Here is a 19924-nt window from a genome sequence, read left to right as displayed (position 1 = left end):
CAGATAATACCAGTATTGTAGGAGGACTCCCAAATTGATCTATTGGAAATTCACCAACAATTAAAAATCTTTAATTGATAAAGAAAAGGACTTTTGGCTGAAATTTTTGCTGAGACAAGTGGTGGGGGGAAGAATTTAGTAGGGAATTACTCTCCCCCCCGCCCCCGATTTCCAATCATTTAATTTTTTTTTAACTTTCTAAGATACCCTTTCAAGCCTAAATTAAGTAAGTATAGAATGGATACTTCTGCTTTACAGGGCAGATAGATGTGATACAACTACACAGAGTTCAGGAAAACTACTATATTTGGAAGGTGGGATGGTGTAGAGGTGGGTTAGTGAGTTGAGGATTATTTAGTGAGGGTTTGACTGAACTATGAAACAATCTGTGAGGAGATAGAGCCCACATCCTGAAGGAAGCTCATCAGAGAAACCACACAGGAAAGGTCTTGTGAGAAACCTCACGCCACTGCTGGGGCCCCGTCTGCTGCTCGCTCAGCACTGTCTCCAGTGTTAAGAAGATGGGATAGGAAAAATAGACTCCTAAGGGGCTTGGTGGTCTTCATAGTCAGTATTGTCTGTGTGAAGACTACCAGTGTGACCCATGACTGATCACATCAGCTTCTGGGGGAGCGAAACCATCACAGAACATCCCCTAGCAGAGAGAAGAGGGCTCTGAGGTGCCCACACCAGGAAAGAAAGTTGAGCCCCATCCTTGAGAAATGGAAGTCTTCTTACTCTTTGTTGTACAAACATGAAGAAACACTGTTTTGCATAAAGTCCACGTCAGAATTAAAAACTCAAGATGTGGAAAGCTATAACTCTTTGATCAACGCTTTGGTAAGTGCTAAAAAGTGGCTTTCTATTTAATGAATTATGGCATTACTAGAACCAGGAAGCCTTCTATAAATGCCACCTACCCCAGGTCTCTGCAATCATACCTGTGATGTAGGCCTTCATCCTTCTACCAACAAACTCAACAGTTGGTTTTAGGGCAAACATCTTCATGAAATGTCTCAGCCAATGCCAAAATCCCTCCTTTAATCTTTAATGGGTTTATTTTGAAAGCACAGCATGTTAGACCCCGAGCCTGAGAGCAGGTTCGCCGACCTGCCCCTGTCAGTCCCCAGCTCTGATCTAGAGAGTCACCTGCCTTCTGAGCCTCAGACACTCAGTTTATGAAATGGAGAGACAGAACAGAGGAGCTACACAAAACGATCACTTCAGATCTTAGAATCAGCCGCAGAAGTTCTATAATTGCAGTTTAGTAAACAGTCAAAAGATACAGGATTATCTGTCGCACTGTTTAGCTCTGTGGTAATCACGTTCTTCACAAATGTTATGGTGTCATTCACCACACCGTGCACCTAAAATAGAAGATGAAATGAGTTAGTATGTGGGAGACACTGACAACGGTGCCTGTCACATAAAGTCGGAGATTCTTATTAGAATAGAAAGAATGTTTGAAAGTGGGATTTATTCTTCCACCCGAGCTGATTTGGCAGTTCCTCCCCGTAGACACTTTTAATCTAGCTAGCTAGAATGGGACTTGCTGAGTACAAGGACGCGAGGGTATTTACTCTAGGGAGGACCATTTATTACACTGTAGACTGGAATTTGGTACAAGCTGAAAAAGTGGGTGGGTAACAGAAGGTTTACAATTGTGAGTAGGCAAAACACAGAGTCTATTCTTGTAGTATTATTTATTAATTATTGTATTCTTTCCCATAAGAACAACTGTAAGCCCATTTTGCCCCCTCCCTGAATTGTTTTGTTCTTGAAGAGCATGTTAATCTTTCCATCAACTAATGACCATGTGCAAACAAGTTGTAACATCTGCAATGCAAGGTGCTTCATGCTAACCTGAGTCATCTGCATTTGTTTTTTAAAGTTAAGCCTCACAGATTCATTTATAATGATTTATATCTCCCTATTAAATGCAAATAAGGTATACTATGGGTGGGTGCTTGAATTTTGATTAGGCCTTCCTGTGAACAGTCCTGGCTGGTCCTAGTTCCACCTAAGAGTAAGAGTGAATAAAACTCCACTAACTGATTAAGATGATATTATTACTCAGAATTTTAAAAAGTGAGGACATTAAGCCAACACAGCAAGTTGTCTGTTGGAATTCTCTACAAGGTTGAGCAAAGCAATTCAAAAGGAAACAGCCTGCTTTTCACGTGGAATAGAAACTTGACAATAATTGGACAAGTAGAAGTGTGATCTACATACTTTTTAATAGAGGCAGTAAAGAAATTTGGATTCTAATCGACATTACACGATTTTCTAACACCTTCCTCTTTTTTTATTCCTCCCCTCCCCCACTCCCACATTGGGAGAAAGAAAACCTTTTGTTTGTTGATGTACCTGTGGACAGCAGCGCAGGGTGTATGCATCCTGTACACGGTCGCAGAACCTGTGACTTTCTGTGGAAGAGGCGGAGGGGATGGCAGGAAACACGTTACCAATCCTTTTCCACAAAACACAAACCCAAATAAGGTCACTCACGTAAAAATGCGCAGACCTGCTATTTCTGATGGGTGGTGATCCGAGTCCAAGAGTGACCGAAACCGAAAAGCAACTTCAATTTGCCCAGGATGAGGGCGAAGAGCATGAATGTCTAGAATTGATGAAGAAGAAAAAGTCTGCGTAACTCACATTAGAACAAACTACCAGGGATGGCTCAGAACCATTGACGGTACTGACACAGCCCTCAAAAGTCCCAGGACCACTCAGGATTAGAAACTTAATTCCAGAAACAAGATATTCCTGATTGTCTTTATTCTTTCTACTTTAAATATCCAAGCGCCAATTCTGTGTTGAGAATTCAGCTACTGGGAATTCAACTCAAGACACCGGGCTACCCTAAAAAGGTTTAGGCTCATAACAGAAGGGAGCTCTATAGTGGTCTGATTTACTAAATCATTTTTAGACAGTTTTTCTGTCCTATGCAGTAGTAGAGAGTCTTCCAAACTCACTACTTTCTAGGTAAGGTATCCCTTCTAAAGCTCCCCGCTCCCCTAATTGTCTAATGGCAACTGACTCGGATTATACTAGAGTTCTAAAACCCTGCAAATAGGTTCCTAAAACAGCACATGGTTTAGAGAGAGTCAGACCTAGGTGATCGGGGGCAGGTCACTTAGCTCTCAGGGTCAGAATCTGTCTGTAAAACGTGGTCATTTCAGGGGTCTAGTGTGGCAGAATTTAGATAAAGCTGTAGCGGTACTGCGTAGTCCACAGGCTCTTGGGTTTCCTCCTTCTTCCCTAGCACCCGCCCCACCTCCCCCGTGTCTAAAGACCTTGACCAGCCCACCCCACCTGCTCTGGCTGAATGAACAGCAAGCAAACAGAAGAACCATGCTGACCAGTATCGAAGGCTTTGGTGGTGCCCTTCAGCACCTCAAGGGTCAAGGCCGCCACGATGTCAGCCTGCCGCGCTATAGCACTGGCTCTCTCCACAGCTTCACAGCCCAGGGAGGTGATCATCTGTGTCCCGTTGATGAGCGCCAGACCCTTTGGGGCAGGGGAGAGAAGGTTCCTGCTGGGGTCTTTTTTTTTGTAACAAGCCTATGTACAGTTTGATTTAGTACCTTTTCCTTTTGTAGGAGGGGCGTTGGCCAGTCAGTCAGCTAAACGATGTTTTTTCATGTTTTCCGAGGTGTAGAATAGTAATGCTTATTCAAGCACTTGAGGAATAAGTGCCATCCTATGTGAAATCATTACTATAAATCTATAAAATTACTCTATATAGAACAGCTTTTAAGTATCCCCATTCTCAAGGCAGCAGAGTAGCTCCAATGTAGAAGGCATATAAAATCTTTAGCTCTTAATTATGCCACATTTCTTCTTTAACTTGTCATTATAGACAAGATACCCTAAAACGTTTCTGGTCCAAGACTTAGAGCTTCCTAATGGATGCTGGCTTAGAGCATCTCTTAGGGATCCCTAGAAATTCTGATTTAAATTTAAGTTCTTAACTTAAACAGAACCCCTAGGCATTTATGGCATGAAGAATCCTTTACATACTTACAGAGTTGTTTCTTCAGCGAACAACTTTCAACAAATGCATAAGCCATGTTTATTTTAAGAAATCAGTGAGACTGATACTAAGACTGAAAATAGTGCATAGAGACTTGCTGACATGAACAAATTATTCTTGAATCTCCTTACCTCCTTTGGTTTCAAAACAATTGGTTTCAATCCATGGGCTTCCAGGACCTAAAGAATGGTTTAAAAAAATTAGAATGGGTAACAAAGGAAATACCAACCTATTAATAATTTCATGAGGAACCCAATAAAAGATCTTTAAGCCCAAAGTCTGTCTTATAAAAGATTAGACCTATATGGATTAGCTCTACTTATCATCTCTGATCTATTCTCTAGTTCTGTTCTTTAGTCTGAAAGCAGACGTAGCTTTCAAATGATTTTTATACTTAAATTAAGGGCTCTAGTGTCTACAGAATCAACCCTGAATTTTGGTTTCTAAGCCCTTTGTGTTAAGTGTTTACTTCAGTGGTTCAGCTTTCTCCTGCGGCCTCCTGGGCACATGCGCACACCTGTACTGTGGGAGGGCTGGGCTTTTGACTGTCTGTCCATGCTCCCTGCCTCTGGAGCTTGACCTCAAGAGTCCTCCTACATATCTAAACACTGGCAGTACCTCAGAGCAGAGCTTCTCACTTGTGTGGCATATGTGTGAGTCCCCATGAAAGGAAGATTGTTGGCCTAACAGATGGAAAGAGAATCCTGAGGGGAAATGGGCTGAATAGTCTGTCTCTGAAATAAAAGAAGTAACAACTGTCAATAAGTGAAGGTCCCTCTAGGGAGGAAGGAAGACAGAACCAGCACCATTTACTGTGTCAATGTCCCAGGTTTATTAGGAACTTATTCCACACCTAGCTCTGCTCGGAGTGTTGGGCCGGGGCTAGGGTGGGAAAACCGGAGACAAACTCAAGGGTAACGACAGTGGCAGAATGTGAAGTGTTCCAGGAGGCGGGAAGTGGGTACAAGATGCTAGGAGGACACACAGGAGGAGCCAAGGTGACTTGGGGGTAGGGAAAAGAACCAGAGGTGCAGAGAGGGGAGTTTCCCAGAGGACTTGTCAGAAGGAGGAACAGGAGTGAGTGGGGAAGAGAAGCGGGACCCCTGCTGCCCTCTCTGCCCGGGACGCAGCACGCTCCAGCCGCGAGGACCCTCCGGCTTCTGTGATGGAGAACCCTGGAGGGGAGGGGATGATGGGTAACCTGACAGACAAGACTCTTGTAGCCAAGATAAGTTTAGAATTTCTCCTAAGGAAATGGGAAGCATTGTAGGTTTCAGCCAGGACATGCTCGGATTTGGTGTGTGAAGGTGTTTTGGGGAACGCTGCACGCAGAGAAATAATCAAGGTGATTCTGCGTGGAAGGAAGGTGGTCTGGAGCCCGTATCCCCATAAGGATTATTTGTTTCCTGAACTTCTCCCTCCCCCTTGGTCCTTTGCTTAATGTTAGGGGACCACCCAACAATAGATCAGAGAAGGCACTTCAAATCATTCTTCAGGCTGCTCTGATGGGATTTGGGGATGAATGAAGAAGAAATCATCAAAGCTTTATCAAAAACAAGCCTTTTTAATTGGCCACCGGGGTAGGAGCTTGGAGGAAAACAGAACCTCATTTCCAGAGGTCACACGGTAAGTGCTATGCTCACAGCTCAGTACCTGTGAGACCAGAAACTCAGTAAAATTGTGGCAATGAGTGACCTCTCAGAGAGGCACTGGAAGTGTTTTACGCACAGAAATTCCTGGGATCAACACCAGCACCTGGACCTTCCCCAAGGACCTTCACCAAGTCCAGAGGCTGGCAGTCGGATATGGAAGCTAGGAAGCCTGCCTAGTTTGGCTTCTAAGCTCCGGTTTTCTCATTTATAGATTAGGGATCGCTGTGGCCCCCTCCCTGGGCTGTCGGAAGGGTTAAGTGATACAGAGCGTGCCATGCACCCGGTGTCCAGCCCAGGGAAAATCCTACAGGTGGACGTTGTTGTTCAAGTCTTACGTATTTAGCGTCAGCCCAGCCGCTCTTTGGAGACCACATCTTCCCTTCTCCAATTAGCCCAAGAGCAAGATGAGAGAGTGGAGCCAGGTCGCCACTGGCACCAACGGTTCCTTTCTCTGGAACGTAGGGCAGGCAGGAGGCTGGAAGGGAAGCAGACACCAGTTACTCCAGATGAACCTCATTCTGGCAAACCTCGCTTCCTCAGCGAGATCCGGCTCCCCCTATAGGATCTAGTATCCCCTCCTGGTACAAATACCTGGGAAAAGACCATTGCTCAAGTACAGCTACAGGGACCTGGCTGAGGTGCTACAGAAAGAGGCAAGAGGAAGGAAGGAAAAAAGGGAGGGAAGGGAACAAGGGAGAGCAGGAAGGAAAGAGGCTCCTCCTAGGAACAAAGCCTTCTCTTGCAGGCTGCTTTATGTTCAGACTTTCTCCCAGGGACGGTAGGAAGCATTGCAGGTTTTGGCCAGGCCATGCTCAGATTTGCGGTGGGAAGGTGGCTAGGGGAAAACTCCACACAGAGAAACAGTCAAGGTAGGCTGCAGGGGAGAAAGGTGGTGTGGAGCCCGCATCCCCATAAAGATTACCCGTTAACTTCTTCCTCCTCCTTAGTCCTCTGCTCCTTCACTTATTGTTATTGTGCCTGTTCTAATCTGACCTAGAAATTTCTAGGGTTCTAGCAATGTATCTGAAAGACGTAATCAGAAACAAGGTTCATTATAGCTTTGTTTCTAAGAACAAAAAATTAGAAATGATCTAAATAAGGAATTAAGGGATTTTCCTATGCCCGGAAGTTGTATGTGGCCATTAAAACCTATAGGAGAATGTTTGGAAACACGTAAATATTGGCATTAGAAAAGTAATATAAAATGTTCCAGAAGGATAAGTTTCACCTAAGTGCTGAGAGGGTTTTCTGGGGACGTGAAGTCACATGCAACTCAGTCTCTTCTTTTGCTGGATCCCTGGTCTGCCACCTCACCACCGCTTATGAACGAACATGTACTGTTCTGTAGGAAATTCCTAGTAAGTTACCCAAAAAAGAGGCTTCATTTTTCTAAGTAAATTCAGACTCCTAATAGCAGTGCTTCTGTGAACTGTTAAATAATATCAATAGGATAAAGCAGTACCACCCACTGGCTAGCTTCCAGGTCAGAGTGCACCCTGGGGAATTCTCAGAGCTCTAGGGCCCCAGAAATACTTAGACTGGTCCATAAAGCGTGCATAGGTGGGTTCGTGGCCAAATTTGTAACAGCTGGGATGGTAGGGCAGGCCAGAAAGGGGGTAGAAGTAGATATTGATATCACAGCCTTATATACTATGGATTGTTCATTCAAACTGCTTTCACTGGTCGGCATATCATGTATAGGACCAGTTCTGTCCATAGCGTGGGAGCCCTAGTGTTGTTCCTGTCTGTGTGACTGCCCAGCCCTGCTTTTCCTCCCATTCCTTCACCCCAAAGAGTCCCCAGGAATCTGCTGACCTAGAATGTTTATCCTTATCTGTGAAAACGGACCATGGCCTCTCAAGCATTTCAAATCTTGTCTCCGTATTTGAATTTTCCTATCCCAGAAAGTAAGCTCCAAAGAGTTGAGCTGCAAGCAAGTCTTTAATCTCTTTTATTTCTTTTCAGTTCTATTTTTTTGGATTTCAGTTATTGAAGTCTGATGATGGCATGCACTAACTAATGCACTTGAGGAGCATTAAGATTGAAGATTCCCAGGCACCAACCAGAACTAAGTCAATCTTTGGGATGGACATCCGGGAATCATTACGTTTCCCAGTGATTTGATGCTACATCTATAACCACCTTTGGGCACCACCGAATCAAAGTTCTCCCCACCCTGAACTTAAGACCAGACTCAGGGAGCTGGTTCCAGTCCTAAAAATGCCAAATAGAAAGTGATGAATGATGGAGAACGGGTTAAAGTACACAGGAGTAAGTGTCTCTGCCACACCTCCCCCGTCCAGCTATCCTCCTTCTTGCAAAGCCCATTTTCCACTCACCTCCATTATCCTTTGTGTTCTTGTCTCATCCAATTTCCCACCAGCCCATCAATCAAGTCTACCTTATGGGATATGCCCAGCCTCAATGGAGGGCCAGTCGGGGATCCATTGCGTTACCATTAAATACTTCGATAACTTGTTTGAGGGTCTCCAGGGAAATGCCACTGTATCCTTTGGCTAAGACATTGATCCTTAAAGCCAAGAGCATCCGACATCTCTCAGGAACTAGTGGTTTCCCAACACCTGCAAGACAATTGAAAAACAAAATCTTTTCCACCTCCTGGCTGCCTTCATCTCTCAAATCTTTCTTCACTTCTTTTTTTTTTCCCCCTGAGACAGCTATTGGAAAATCTGACTGATCACTAATGGGTATTACAAGACCACATAAAGTTTGTGTTATGTTTATATTGGACAGTGCTGATCTAGGCAATGAAAATAAGTAAGGGTTAAGAAAATGTTCCCAATAGGCTGAACGCTAGCAATGGAGCAGAAAGAAAACCTGGTGGGCAAATGTTTTGTGGTCATGTCCACGGCAAATGAGAAACTGCATCCTAAAAGCCTTGGTAATGACCATTTTTTCTTCGCTCCTTGACTCAGGTAGTTGGACTGCTCTCCCTACTGACTGCCTTGCTTCTTAAAATCTTATCTTCCAGACAAACGTGAAACTCCAGTTTTGCCTTCTCAGTTTCCCTTCTTGGAACACTCCAGTGAGTCCCCAGTCTCCACCCAACACCCTTAGCACAGCGTCCAGGCTCCTCAGCACATGTTGCCTCACATTCTGACGGGAGCTGATTCTCGACAGACTGGCCGATTTTAACTTGTCCTGCACAACTCACGTCCTGACTTTCAGCTTTATCTTTGTTCCCAATCCTCTCTCCCTGCGGAGCCCATTCCTTTTTCTGAGATTCAGCCAGAAGGTGGTCTTGTCTGATGTTTTCTGCTTTCTTCCTCTCCTGAAACACCCATCCTTGGAATACACAAGCTCTTCATGGCTCTAACAGGAAGCATCGCACTTCATTGGGCCAATCAAACAAAACCTAGGAGGCACCCAACGTTTGCAATGATTTACCTGAAGAATGTGAACGTACTAGGTTGAACTGGAGCTCCCTGAAAGAGAAAAAGAACAAACCTCTCTTAGACACCTCCTGGTGAAAATGTGCCCTCATCTGGTGAAGTGAGGGGACGGGCAGTTCCGTCATTGCAAGGACAGAGTGAGGCAGCATGCAGCAATGGAAGAAACCAGCAAGCCTGTGTTTTCAATACTAACTCATGCGCAAGTTAACCCAAGACTACGCCCCTCCTATGTAAATTGGGGCAGATATTATTTCCTTTGTTGAAAGAAATCTGAAAAATGGGGGTTGGTGGCATTTGAATGTGCATGCATTTGGCAGGAGAGCAGGAATCAAACTTACTCCAGTTTTTTGATAGGAATTACAGTTCTGGCAAATTTCCCAAAACCTGTAGTAATGCCATAAACAACTGCAATTAAAAAAAGAAAAACCAAACAGATGTTATCCACTTAGTGCAGGCCATATTTTTTAAGTCTATAAAAATAATTGTATGACACAAAGGGGAAAAGATACCAGTTTGTTCTTTTATGATGCTATCTATGACTTCCCTGGATCTTTGCACCTTCTTTTCAGCAGTTGGGGTGAGCTAGGAAAACATTGGTTGGAGTTGAGCACATTGAATATTTCCACATGTAGCAAAAAGGGTCAGAGGACAACCTTCCCTCCTCCATACCTTTATTTTGTAGTGCCCCTTGCCCAGGTTGACCAGGTCCTCTGTGGTCAGGCTCTCCCCATCTAGGGCGAGGTACTGCACAAAGGAAGGGGTCTTCATGAATCTGAACAGCTTATTTGCTTGAACAAGAAAGTAGGGAAGCCTCAAGCAGAACCAAGCTCTGACACTTCAGAGATTTTGTTTCTACTAATTAATGGGCTAATTTAAAAGACAGCCTCCTGAAGAGGAGGCTGAGCAAGGAATGTTGGAAATGGAAAGACATAACGCCTTTCCCTACTACCCAGGGCCAGACAAAGTTCTGTCCCATTGGATAGTGTTTACTCATAAGTTTTGTTAACGCTCCGGAAACGACGGGGACTTAATTTCTTTAACAAAGAGCAAGTGGCTTGCAGCTTACCTTTTCAGGCTCCCGGTATTTGCTGTATCTGAAGCCAGGTAAAGGAAAATACTGGGGAGTGTGGAAGAGGCCCAGCCCCACCACTGGCGGGAGCCTGCCAAGCAGGCCAGGGAGCCTGCACAAAAGGATACAGGTAAACTCCTTCTGGCTGTGATGGAATGAAGTCAGGAGACATGGCATCTCCTTCAATGACTGAAACAAGAATGTGAGAACGACCCCTTAGTGATCACAATGGAGAGCCACTTTGGGTCTTGCTGGTAAACCAAGGAATGTCTCTTCAATTGCCTTCAAAGTCTATCGAAATGGCTGCTTTAAAAATGACTTCAGACACTTAAGTCCTCTTAGCATCTTTACAAGGAAGGACAAACAGCAGGGATGTAGGTGGACCCAGGTTTAAATGAAAGGTCAAGATCTAACCCCCACCTCTATCCCCATCCCAGCTCTATTTTGTTTTACAAATCTGAACTCCTCTCTGCCACTGGCCTCTTCACCTGGTGAGGGTGTTTTGAAGGGCAAAAGAATCTTCTTTAAGTGTATAAAAATACTTGCATAAGCCCTGGCTGGTGTGACTCAGTGGACTGAGCTCTTGCTTGCGAACTAAAGGGTTGCTGATTCCATTCCCAGTCAGGGCAAATGTCTGGGTTGAGGGCCAGGTTCCCAGTAGGGGGCGAGCAAGAGTCAACCACACATTGATGTTTCTCTTCCTCTCTTAGTCCTTCCCTTTCCCTCTCTAAAAAGAAATAAATAACTAAATCTTTAAAAAAAAAAAATTATATAAGACAAAGTAATTCAATAACTGCAAAAACCCGCAGTCCTGAGTTCAAATCTGATCTTTACTTCTAACCAACGGCCTGACTGATCTCCTTCGGGAATCTGTTGCCCTGTTTTAAAAGGGGGATTCGAATGCCACCTTTCTCGCAGTGGTGTGTGAGAATCTGAGGCACAAGGAGGCCTAGCTGCAGCACCTCGCCCATCCCCCCACCCCCACCCCGCAGCGTGCCTTTCCCCAGCACTGGGGATGACAATGGGACCTCCCTCCCAGGGACACGAGCACTAAGCCACGTCATGCGGCATCAGTTTGCGTCTCTCCCCTCCAGCCACTCACCCACTTCCACGAACTCATTGTCCTCCAGGGCCACCTCCAGTGGGTCCTCATTGTCCAGCAGGCCCAGGCCCTTGCAGCGGCGCACGAGAAAGCGCACATCGTCCACCGAGGTGAAGCCACCGTTGTCCGGCTTGTTCTTCATGTACCGTCGCACGGCCTCGCGTCCCAGCCAGCCCACGGTGAGTTGCGCGTCCCGGCAGGGCACAGCCAGCCATTCCCCGCGCACATGCACCGTGTACCTGGGCATGGCTCTGGTCGCTCCTGCGGCCCAGCGAGGCCGCCGCAACCAGTCTGCACCTGCTCCTCTGCAGGCGACAGTTACAGGTGACAGCAGGGGTGGAGAGTTTTATCTAGCAGTGACTACCGAGGTGTGGTGGGTGGGGAAGGCGAGGATGGGCTTTCAAAATATGCCACCGCCCTTGCCTTCACTCATTCAGGCGTTGGACAAATATTTATTAAGGGCCCATGGTGTCCCTTTGGGTTTTTGCAGCTGAGCTAGAGGCCGGAGAGGGGGCCGCAGGCAGGCCAGCCATTGGTGCACCTGCCATGCAGCCCTGTTGGCAGAACGGCCTGGGGGTCCTGGCGGCCGCGGGTACCAGCTGCTGGCCCTTTTTCTCAGGGCTCCTGGTTTTTCCCTTCCCCACTCCTGTCTGCAGTGTCTGCTATTACAGGCACCTTACAAACACCATGTTCCTGTCTTTATCTGGAATTACTCAACTGAAATATACCCTTCTGGCCAACTGTGACACCAGGGAGTGTGGCAATCCTCACTTACCTGTTTATTCCACAAACGTGTGTTGAGCAACTACTCTGCCACTGCCAAGGTTTTCTGAGGCTGCCCCTCCACGGAAGGAGGCTGCAAAGGCCAGAGATCATTTTCACGACCAAAGGTCATTGTCTGGACAGAAGAGCCACACGGGCTTAAAGGTTAACAGCTCAGACAGCTGTGGGTGGGATTCTACTGCTTACTAGCCTCCAGCCAGTAAATTCTTAAATAGCTCCTGTTTCCTCCTCAGAAGGGAAAAGTAACAAATGCCTCGCTGCAGTACTTTCCGTATCTGCCCGGGGTCAAACCCTGGCTCTGCCTTTTCTAGCTGAGTGACCTCTGGCGAGTTATTTGACCTCTCTGGGCCTCAGTTTCTTCACCTATAAAATGGAGATAATGATAGTACCTATTGCAAAGGGCTGTTGAAAAGATTGAGTTCAGAGATGTAAAGCCTGTGAAGCAGCAGCTGGTACACTGGAAATGCTACAGAAATGTTTGTGATTATTATTTGGACTTTAATACTCTATATACCTGTATTGCTTTATATATGTTCTTTCATCTTTGTGCGTGAATATCCCTAATCCAGTTAAGCTTCTTCAACACAGATAACTGCTCCCTACATCAAATTCATTACCACTAGTATTAAGAAAGTCTGAAGAGTGTGAAGAACATTGGGATGTGGGCACTAGTCTAGTAGCAGGCACATGGTTTAGCAGCATTTTAGTAGAAAGCGAGTATCCAGAGATTTGATTAACACAACAGAAAGATCCTAAAAGGTCTGTTCCTATTAAAACAGATTTCTGCTGGGACTAGAGACACAGTGGTTCACAGAAAACACCCATTTCCAGCCTTGCTTTCTCTGATAGGGTCCCAGGATGGGTACAAATAAAGAGCTACCACACTTTGAGCCTTATGGAAACTTGCACTTGAGCCCCCCTGAATCCTGACCACACCCTGGAATTTGTCATCACCTGAATTTGATACGCGTAAATCTTAAATTCCAGTATGCACCTTCTAACCGTGACCTTATAGCCTTCAGCTCGCCCCATTGCTTCAGTCATCTCTGCCCTTAGGACCTCACCGCTGGTTAGTTCTCTCTTCCCTCCACCTCCACCTGCTTCCTCACTGCTTTCCTAGGAGACTGGTCCTGTAGCTGCCTCCCCCGCCCCCCACCCTGCCGCCCGGACCACTTTCTTGAGCACTTTGCGATTCCTTTATATAACACTAAACCTATGCCTCCGCTCGGAGTAAAACCCGGCTCCTGGGTCACCACACGAACTGCCATCTGTGTTCACCCAGGTGCAAGGCTCTGCTCCCGAAAGCCCCGTGACAGTGTGGACCGTGGTATTGGCCTTCTTCTTGCCTCTCTGAGTCTCGCCCCCCGCCCCGCCATTTTCCAAAACATTCACCCACTCCTCAAGGACTGGTCAATATCCACCTCCCCCACTTCTCAGAGGAAGACCTTACCTCCTACATCTCGGAGAAAACGGAGGCCTTTTGACACAGAGCACCTTAACTCTCTGCTCTCTTCCATTCACTCATTCCAGGAATATTTTTTGAACGCCTGTTCTGTCGCAGGGTCACCAGCATTATGTTAGGTGCTGGGGATGAAATAAATCACACACATTCTCTGCCTTCATGGTGCTTTCTCTCTGGTGATGGATGCAGACATATAAGGACGACTATCAGTCCAACTATCCCCTGCACTGTGAGAAAACCCAAACTGAGCCCCGCTTTTGAGGAATCCCAGGCCAGACACAGGATATCTGAGGGGCAATACCAGCGCCAGCAATTTGAAACATGCCCCGACACTTGAGGATCTCAGGCACAGGCTCTAGATAAGGCAGAACAGAGATAAACTATTTCCATTGGCTCTGCCCAAATTCACGACCCAAAACCCCATAAATCTATTCCTTTACTTGTGTTATTCTTTTCCCACCTGGAACACACTTCCAGCTTTCTTTGCTTGGTTAGATCTTTTTTATTCCTTAAGACTCAAGTTTATGCCTTCTCTTCAGAAAGCATTCCCTAAACCCCTTTCTCGGGGCTGTTTCAGCATACCTCTTCTTTAGCATTTTATAGAAATTACTTATCTTTGTTCACCTATAAATTATGTGTACATCCAGTCTGGCACGAAGATGCTCAACAGATTATTAGCTGAAGGGAATAAATGGAGACTCCGGTAAGCCAGCCCCAGGTAAACCTGCTTGGGTGTTTGTCTTTAGCGCCCTCTACCTCCCTCATAGCACCTTCCACACCACCCTTCCAGAGTCCCTTCCTTCAATTCACCTTCAGTAGCACTGATCGGTGATACTGAAAAATGGCTTTAGCTTAGAATGTGGGGTAAGCCTAGAGCGCCAGAGTCACCTTCAGAAGTATCACATGCGCTCAGGGATGTGCTGACACCCGACCACTTAGAATGTGATTATAGGCCAGGGATTTGAACTGAACTCTCGCCTCTGGTGTTTCTGGCACGGAAGATAGGTGAGAACAGAACCTTGAGGAAGAGAGTCACAGTGCAGTGGACACGCGCCCACGGGAGAGCGAGAGCAGCGGTCTCAGGATTAAGAGGGATGGACAGGGAGCTGCCTCTTTGACATCTGCCTCCCCTTTTGGGTGTTTGCTCCTGTTTTGAGGCTTCTGTCACTGCATCGGCACTTTTGGGGGGTATTTAATAATGATATAACCCCCTCCCCACCCCCACACACATTTATACTCAAAACACCATTCCTCTTTGCTAGAGTTTATTTGGCCAGGCGTGGACTCAACCTGGGTCAGTCTCACCTCTGCAAATTTGGAATTAAGAGTTTCTCCACATGGAAAGAATTATTTGCAACAGTCAAGGCTGGGCAGCCAGAGAAACAGAAATGGACCAGGGTGTCGATGGCTCTGCAGGCAATCCCCTTCCGTCTGTCACAGGTTCTAATAACCTCCCTCTGCCCTGTATCCTTAAAATAACCCTATTCCCTTTCTGACTTCTAGTCATTTGGGTCGCTGTCAGTGACAAAGCCTAATTGAACAGTGGTTCCCAAACTGTGTGCCGAGGCACCGCCTGGCATTCGCAGGCGTACTTTGCTGCTCTCTTACTTGAATCAGGTGGTTGTATTGTTTCCAACCTTCCTACGTGCTGTAGGCTGTGTGGGGGAAGAATGTTTGCCGACCACTAAAGAGATGAAGCGGGTGGAACAGACCCTCAGCAGGCTGATGGGAAGCACTGGTGTTTAGGGGCGTCACCAGGCCCTAATGGCCAGGAGAGGACACGCCCAGTGGATTGGCAGGTGGATCCAGGCATGAGGGACAGTGTCCCCACCAGAGTTTCCATGTTTTGATAAAGGAAGTTCATCCTATATCCACCAGCTGGTCTGATGAGCAACTCCAACTGAGTGTTCCTGTTTATTGCTACCTAAAAGGCAAAACCCTAATTGTGCTGAATTCTTGGTGTGCAGCAGATTCAAATTACAGAACTTAAAATAACAGGTAAATATGCTGACATATTCTGTGACCATACTGGGACAAAATAAAATATGAAACCGAAAATTTTACATTTATAAATCAAAAGACTAAACTTTTATAAAATTGACTTTATAAAGAACATGCCCGAGGAGCGGGTGGTTGGTGGGGGGTAAGGCAGCTCAGCTTTATTTATGAAAATCCCCGACAAAACAATACAAAGCCAAAAGTAAAAAGACATTTCTAGTTGTAACAGGAGCTGCAGTTTTATATGTCTTTATGAATTCAATTTAAAAAAGAGAAATGTCTGAAAGGAGCAGCGAGCAGGTCCTTATTCCACCTTTAAATCTTTCCCCACCAGCATGGCAGTCACCGGGTGCATCCTGGCTTTGTGCTCCTGGTAGGTGCGGAGGGCTCGGTCACGGGACTTGCCAAAGGCAGCCAGGTCCCTGCAGAAAAAGAAGAAGGAGGGATATCGATTTGTTTCGTTGCTTTGGAAAATTTTATTATACTTGCAAAGTAAACGAAAAGCAAACAGATTAATCATGGATATGTATGTCATGACTATTTTTTTTTTCAGAATTCCTGCCAAATCCATAGTCAAAATAACTTCACTGAGATGAGTTTTTAATGTCTCCTGAAGGCAAAATGCAACTTTTTTCCTTTACCAAGCATTCCTTTATGTTCAGCAACCTACTCTTTCACCTCACTGCAACACCTGAATCAGAAAAAACATTGGTTTTACCTGCTCAGTTCTTCTTCAGACATTTTTCTTGTCCTTGCCTACTCACCAATTGTCCTGTACTGCTTTTAAAGATCTTCCTGTGTCTATAAGGTTGCCTTTGATTTATTTACTTTTCATTAGTGTCCAACCCTATTTGGTCCCAAAGAGGTACACCATAAAAAAGCAAATGAAATTATCTCAAATTTTAAATATTTGTAAGTCTTAATTCCTATGCAAAAATCCCATCTATAATCTTTAAAAAACTTAAAAAATATGTATTATTTTTAGATTGCATTTTACAAAGCATTTTAGCAACAACAAAAACATTTGCTTAAGAATTTTTTTCTTCCCCATCCTTACATAAATTCAAAACATAGTTTGATTTGGTTCTTACTTGTATAAGGGTCGTGTAAACTTCATTCTTCCTTGTTCAGTCACCATTTTTAGAGCCAAAGGAATTGCTTCCTCCCATTTCGATTGAATGCAGAGCCGCAACCATCTGAAAGGAGGATTTTTAGCGGATATGAGGTAGGAAAGGAGAAGGAAGAGCAGGATGTGACAGGTACACATGAACACAATTCCTGTAATGAGGAGTCACCCCCTTATGGGGACACTGCACACCACTCTATGTTATGTCTTTATTCTGAGAATCTCAAATACTGACACATACAATTTAATAATTAGAGAAGAGAAGGAAGAGGAATTTGTTCCTTAAAAAGATCATACATTTTAAAAGGTTGGAGTAAGGAGGTGCTCATGTACCTTATATATGCAATCTGAAGGAATTAAGAGTTTGGTTTAAGTCTCACACTACCAATTTGAATTAAGAAAGATTAACCACATAACAGAATCAGAGATTTTTTTTTAACTATTCCTATTTCAGAGTCAATTTGGCTAGTTGTGGAAGAATGCCTATTTACCATTGAATCCTTAAGCCTAAACTTTTTTAAAGGTGAGAGCTTAAAACAGATGCTAATAAAAAGATTAATACTATCATCTTATAGGTATTGCAACTATTCCTTAAAAAACACTAATTATTTATATAGAAGCAATAAATTTGACGAGGATTTCTCAAGACTTATACTCTGCTTTCCCTTAATCCACCCTTGAAACTAGTTTTCTACTTTCTTCCACAGAGACAAGTTAAAATGATGTACCTGAATCGTATTTCAGAATTGTTAATGGCATTGAAGTTGTACACCTCTTGCATTCGCTTTATGTGCCCCAATGGAAGAGGTGCCTAAGAGCAAAATAAAAAAGTGTAACGTATCATTTCAACAGGATTCCTTGGAAGAAAGGAGCTAGAGAGAAATTCTTAGCCAGATTAAAATCCTAAATATTTTATAATATAAAAGTTAGATAAAAATAAAAGAAACAAATGCACCCTAAAATAAGTTTTGTGCAAACTTATTCTGGATAAAGATGTTCTACTGGGAGCAGAAGGATAATTTAATTTGTGAGGTACATAGAGAATTTAAAGAGAATTATGCTCTTTGGGCTTTTTAGTATGTATGAATATCAACGTTGAGATTCTTTCCACAGTCTTTCAAGTTCCTCTTTATACCTTATATATTTTAAATTTATTCCATTTTCCAGATTAAATCATAGTTTCTTAATTTTGTCCTCACTAATTCCCTCCCAGCATTATCTCTGCATACTTCCTCTGAAATCCCTTTACTATTAACTATAGTTCTACAAGACAGTAGTGTTTAAACTTTTACATTACAGACCCCTGTCAGAATCTGAATAATATGGACCCTTTTTTAAGGGGAAAAAAAAACATTTACCATATAAACACAAACTTGAATTGTATAAATACAATTTCAGGAGGTTCATAAACCTCCTGTGCCCATCTTAACCCACGCTAACAAGGAGAACACCTTTGGGTGAAGAAAAGCAAGGCGAGTTCACTTTGGACAAGAGTCCGAGGCACCCGTGAAGTGCAGGCTGAAGTGCCACCAGGTCAATGGTAACTGTGTTCTCCAGCCTCCACCTCACCTGAGAAAACTCACGAAGCATCTCTGCTCTTACTGATAGCTACACCCTTCCCAAATGACTTTGTTTTAACTAAACTGCAAGCCCAACCTGCGAGGTCAGCTGGTTAGGTCCCTTCTAGGCCCCCTTGCTCCTCCCAGGTTTGCCATCCCCATTTCCAAGTCCTCCGGTCACATTCCTTCTTTCTGGTCCCAGGCCACTCAGTGGTGCTACAGACATCTGTGAGGCCGTGGTGACTTGAGGTGCTATAATTGATTCTCTAAGGTCCCTCTTGCCTTACAATCCTATTCCTCATTTTGCATCGATTCCCCCGGAAGTTCTGTTCAAAGTCTCCCCTCTCAAGGTCCTTAGACCTGAGAGCTCCCTGTCAGGTAACAGCAGAGACCCAGTCACCATCTTCCTCTCAAAATGCAGCATCTCCTTTTGGTGTCACATCTTCTTTTAATTACCTGGGCCTGAAACCTTAAAATCTGCTTGAGCTCTTTCCTGTTAACCTCCAAATCCAGTCAGTCACAAAACCCTGTGCTTTCATCCTGCGCGATGTCCCTCTCATCTGTCCTGTTCTTTCCCTTCCCACCAGCTCCGCCCTCATGTCCTAGCCTCCCACAAGCCCCCCCTCCGACCTGACGTCACCACCAGCGTTCCCCGTGTCAATCCAGCCTTCACGTCACCAGCACAGCAGTTTTCATAACTGCCATTTCATCAAATGACTCGCTTGTGAAAAATGTTAAATCCTTGCCCTGGCAAGTGTGGCTCAGTTGGCTGGAGTGTTGTAAACTGAGAGGTCATGGGTTCAATTCCTGGTCAAGGCACATACATGCCTGGGTTGTGGGTTCGGTCCCCAGTCAGGGTGTGTGCAAGAGGCAGCCAATCGATGTTTCCTTCTCACATCACTGTTTCTATCCCTCCCTTCCCTGCTCTCTAAAAAGCAGGTCCTCCAGTAAGAATTAAAAATAATAATAAAAAATAAATAAAGCTCTTTCAAAAAAAATGAAAAAAAAAATGTTAAATCCTTTCCTAGAGACTAGAATAAAATCTAAAATGCTTAGCATTTAAGACTTACCCCATCTGACCCTACCAGTGTCATCTTCATTAACTTCTTCACCAGAGATACGACTTAGCCTGCAACACTGGGCCCGCTCTGTCCCTTGCTGCTCCCTCTGACTTGCATTTCTCCCTCCCTGCTGAAACCGCTCTGCTCAAGGCAAGCCCTGCTCCTCCGAAATCCCTCCTTGATTATGCCAGTTGGGGGTCCTTCTTCCGAATTAAGTTTTTCTCAAGTGACAACTAAAATATACCTCCTTTTATTGCTAAATTTTGCATGTGTGACCTTTCTTTCTAGACTATATATTTCTTATGTATATTTTTATATTCAGCACAATACTAAGCATGGCAGGCATTCAACAAATGTTTTTAAGTAAATGAATGAATGTTATAACTTTTTTTCTATTAGTTTCCACATTAATATTGGAACCCACATTTGGGTTCCACATTTGGTTTCCACATTTAATGTGGAACCAAGCTGGGTTCAACATAAATGCTGTGCCTTATGCCCATTCTAACTTCCAGGGTTTTGAGCTAGTACTTACTTTCTGAAGCAACTGTGCTAAAAATTCAATCAACTGGTGAGAGGAGAGATCTTTCAGGTCTGCTGAGCTGAATGAATTTAAATCCTCTTCTTTGGCCTAAAATAAATGTTACCTGGTTATTTCTG

General features: G+C 44.5%; 2 protein-coding genes, 1 long non-coding RNA gene and 1 other non-coding gene across 5 annotated transcripts in view; 1 reads left to right on the top strand and 3 right to left on the bottom strand.

Moving 5' to 3' along the window:
* Positions 1-11907, bottom strand: part of HAL (histidine ammonia-lyase) — a 21715-nt gene extending 9808 nt beyond the window's left edge. Inside the window, exons 1-14 of the mRNA XM_054574677.1 lie at positions 11276-11907; positions 10302-10362; positions 10171-10198; positions 9774-9848; positions 9614-9686; positions 9443-9509; positions 9100-9137; positions 8148-8273; positions 6027-6166; positions 4171-4218; positions 3366-3513; positions 2525-2620; positions 2368-2426; positions 1287-1367 (exon numbers count right to left, since the gene is read on the bottom strand). Coding sequence (XP_054430652.1) covers positions 1287-1367; positions 2368-2426; positions 2525-2620; positions 3366-3513; positions 4171-4218; positions 6027-6166; positions 8148-8273; positions 9100-9137; positions 9443-9509; positions 9614-9686; positions 9774-9848; positions 10171-10198; positions 10302-10362; positions 11276-11522 — 1287 coding nt within the window. The 5' untranslated portion in view covers positions 11523-11907. The remainder of the gene's footprint in view (positions 1-1286; positions 1368-2367; positions 2427-2524; positions 2621-3365; positions 3514-4170; positions 4219-6026; positions 6167-8147; positions 8274-9099; positions 9138-9442; positions 9510-9613; positions 9687-9773; positions 9849-10170; positions 10199-10301; positions 10363-11275) is intronic.
* On the bottom strand, positions 8483-8603 carry LOC129071460 (small nucleolar RNA SNORA32). Its single transcript, XR_008529246.1, has one exon. It is a non-coding gene; the product is annotated as a small nucleolar RNA SNORA32 (small nucleolar RNA).
* The window catches only part of LOC129071405 (uncharacterized), a 12238-nt gene continuing 3681 nt past the window's right edge, over positions 11368-19924 (top strand). The window contains exon 1 of the long non-coding RNA XR_008529239.1: positions 11368-11454. This is a non-coding gene — a long non-coding RNA (uncharacterized LOC129071405). The remainder of the gene's footprint in view (positions 11455-19924) is intronic.
* The window catches only part of LTA4H (leukotriene A4 hydrolase), a 25580-nt gene continuing 21209 nt past the window's right edge, over positions 15554-19924 (bottom strand). The window contains exons 16-19 of one of the 2 annotated variants that reach the window (XM_054574678.1): positions 19800-19895; positions 17373-17455; positions 16610-16714; positions 15554-15940 (exon numbers count right to left, since the gene is read on the bottom strand). In XM_054574678.1, coding sequence (XP_054430653.1) covers positions 15823-15940; positions 16610-16714; positions 17373-17455; positions 19800-19895 — 402 coding nt within the window. In that variant the 3' untranslated portion in view covers positions 15554-15822. The remainder of the gene's footprint in view (positions 15941-16609; positions 16715-17372; positions 17456-19799; positions 19896-19924) is intronic. The other variant, XM_054574679.1, reaches the window with a different exon arrangement.

Source organism: Pteronotus mesoamericanus, unplaced genomic scaffold (genome assembly GCF_021234165.1).
Source record: "Pteronotus mesoamericanus isolate MK-2021 breed Mesoamerican mustached bat unplaced genomic scaffold, CSHL_Meso_final contig_263, whole genome shotgun sequence".
NCBI lineage: Eukaryota > Metazoa > Chordata > Mammalia > Chiroptera > Mormoopidae > Pteronotus > Pteronotus mesoamericanus.
This window is presented reverse-complemented; position numbering and strand designations above follow the sequence as displayed.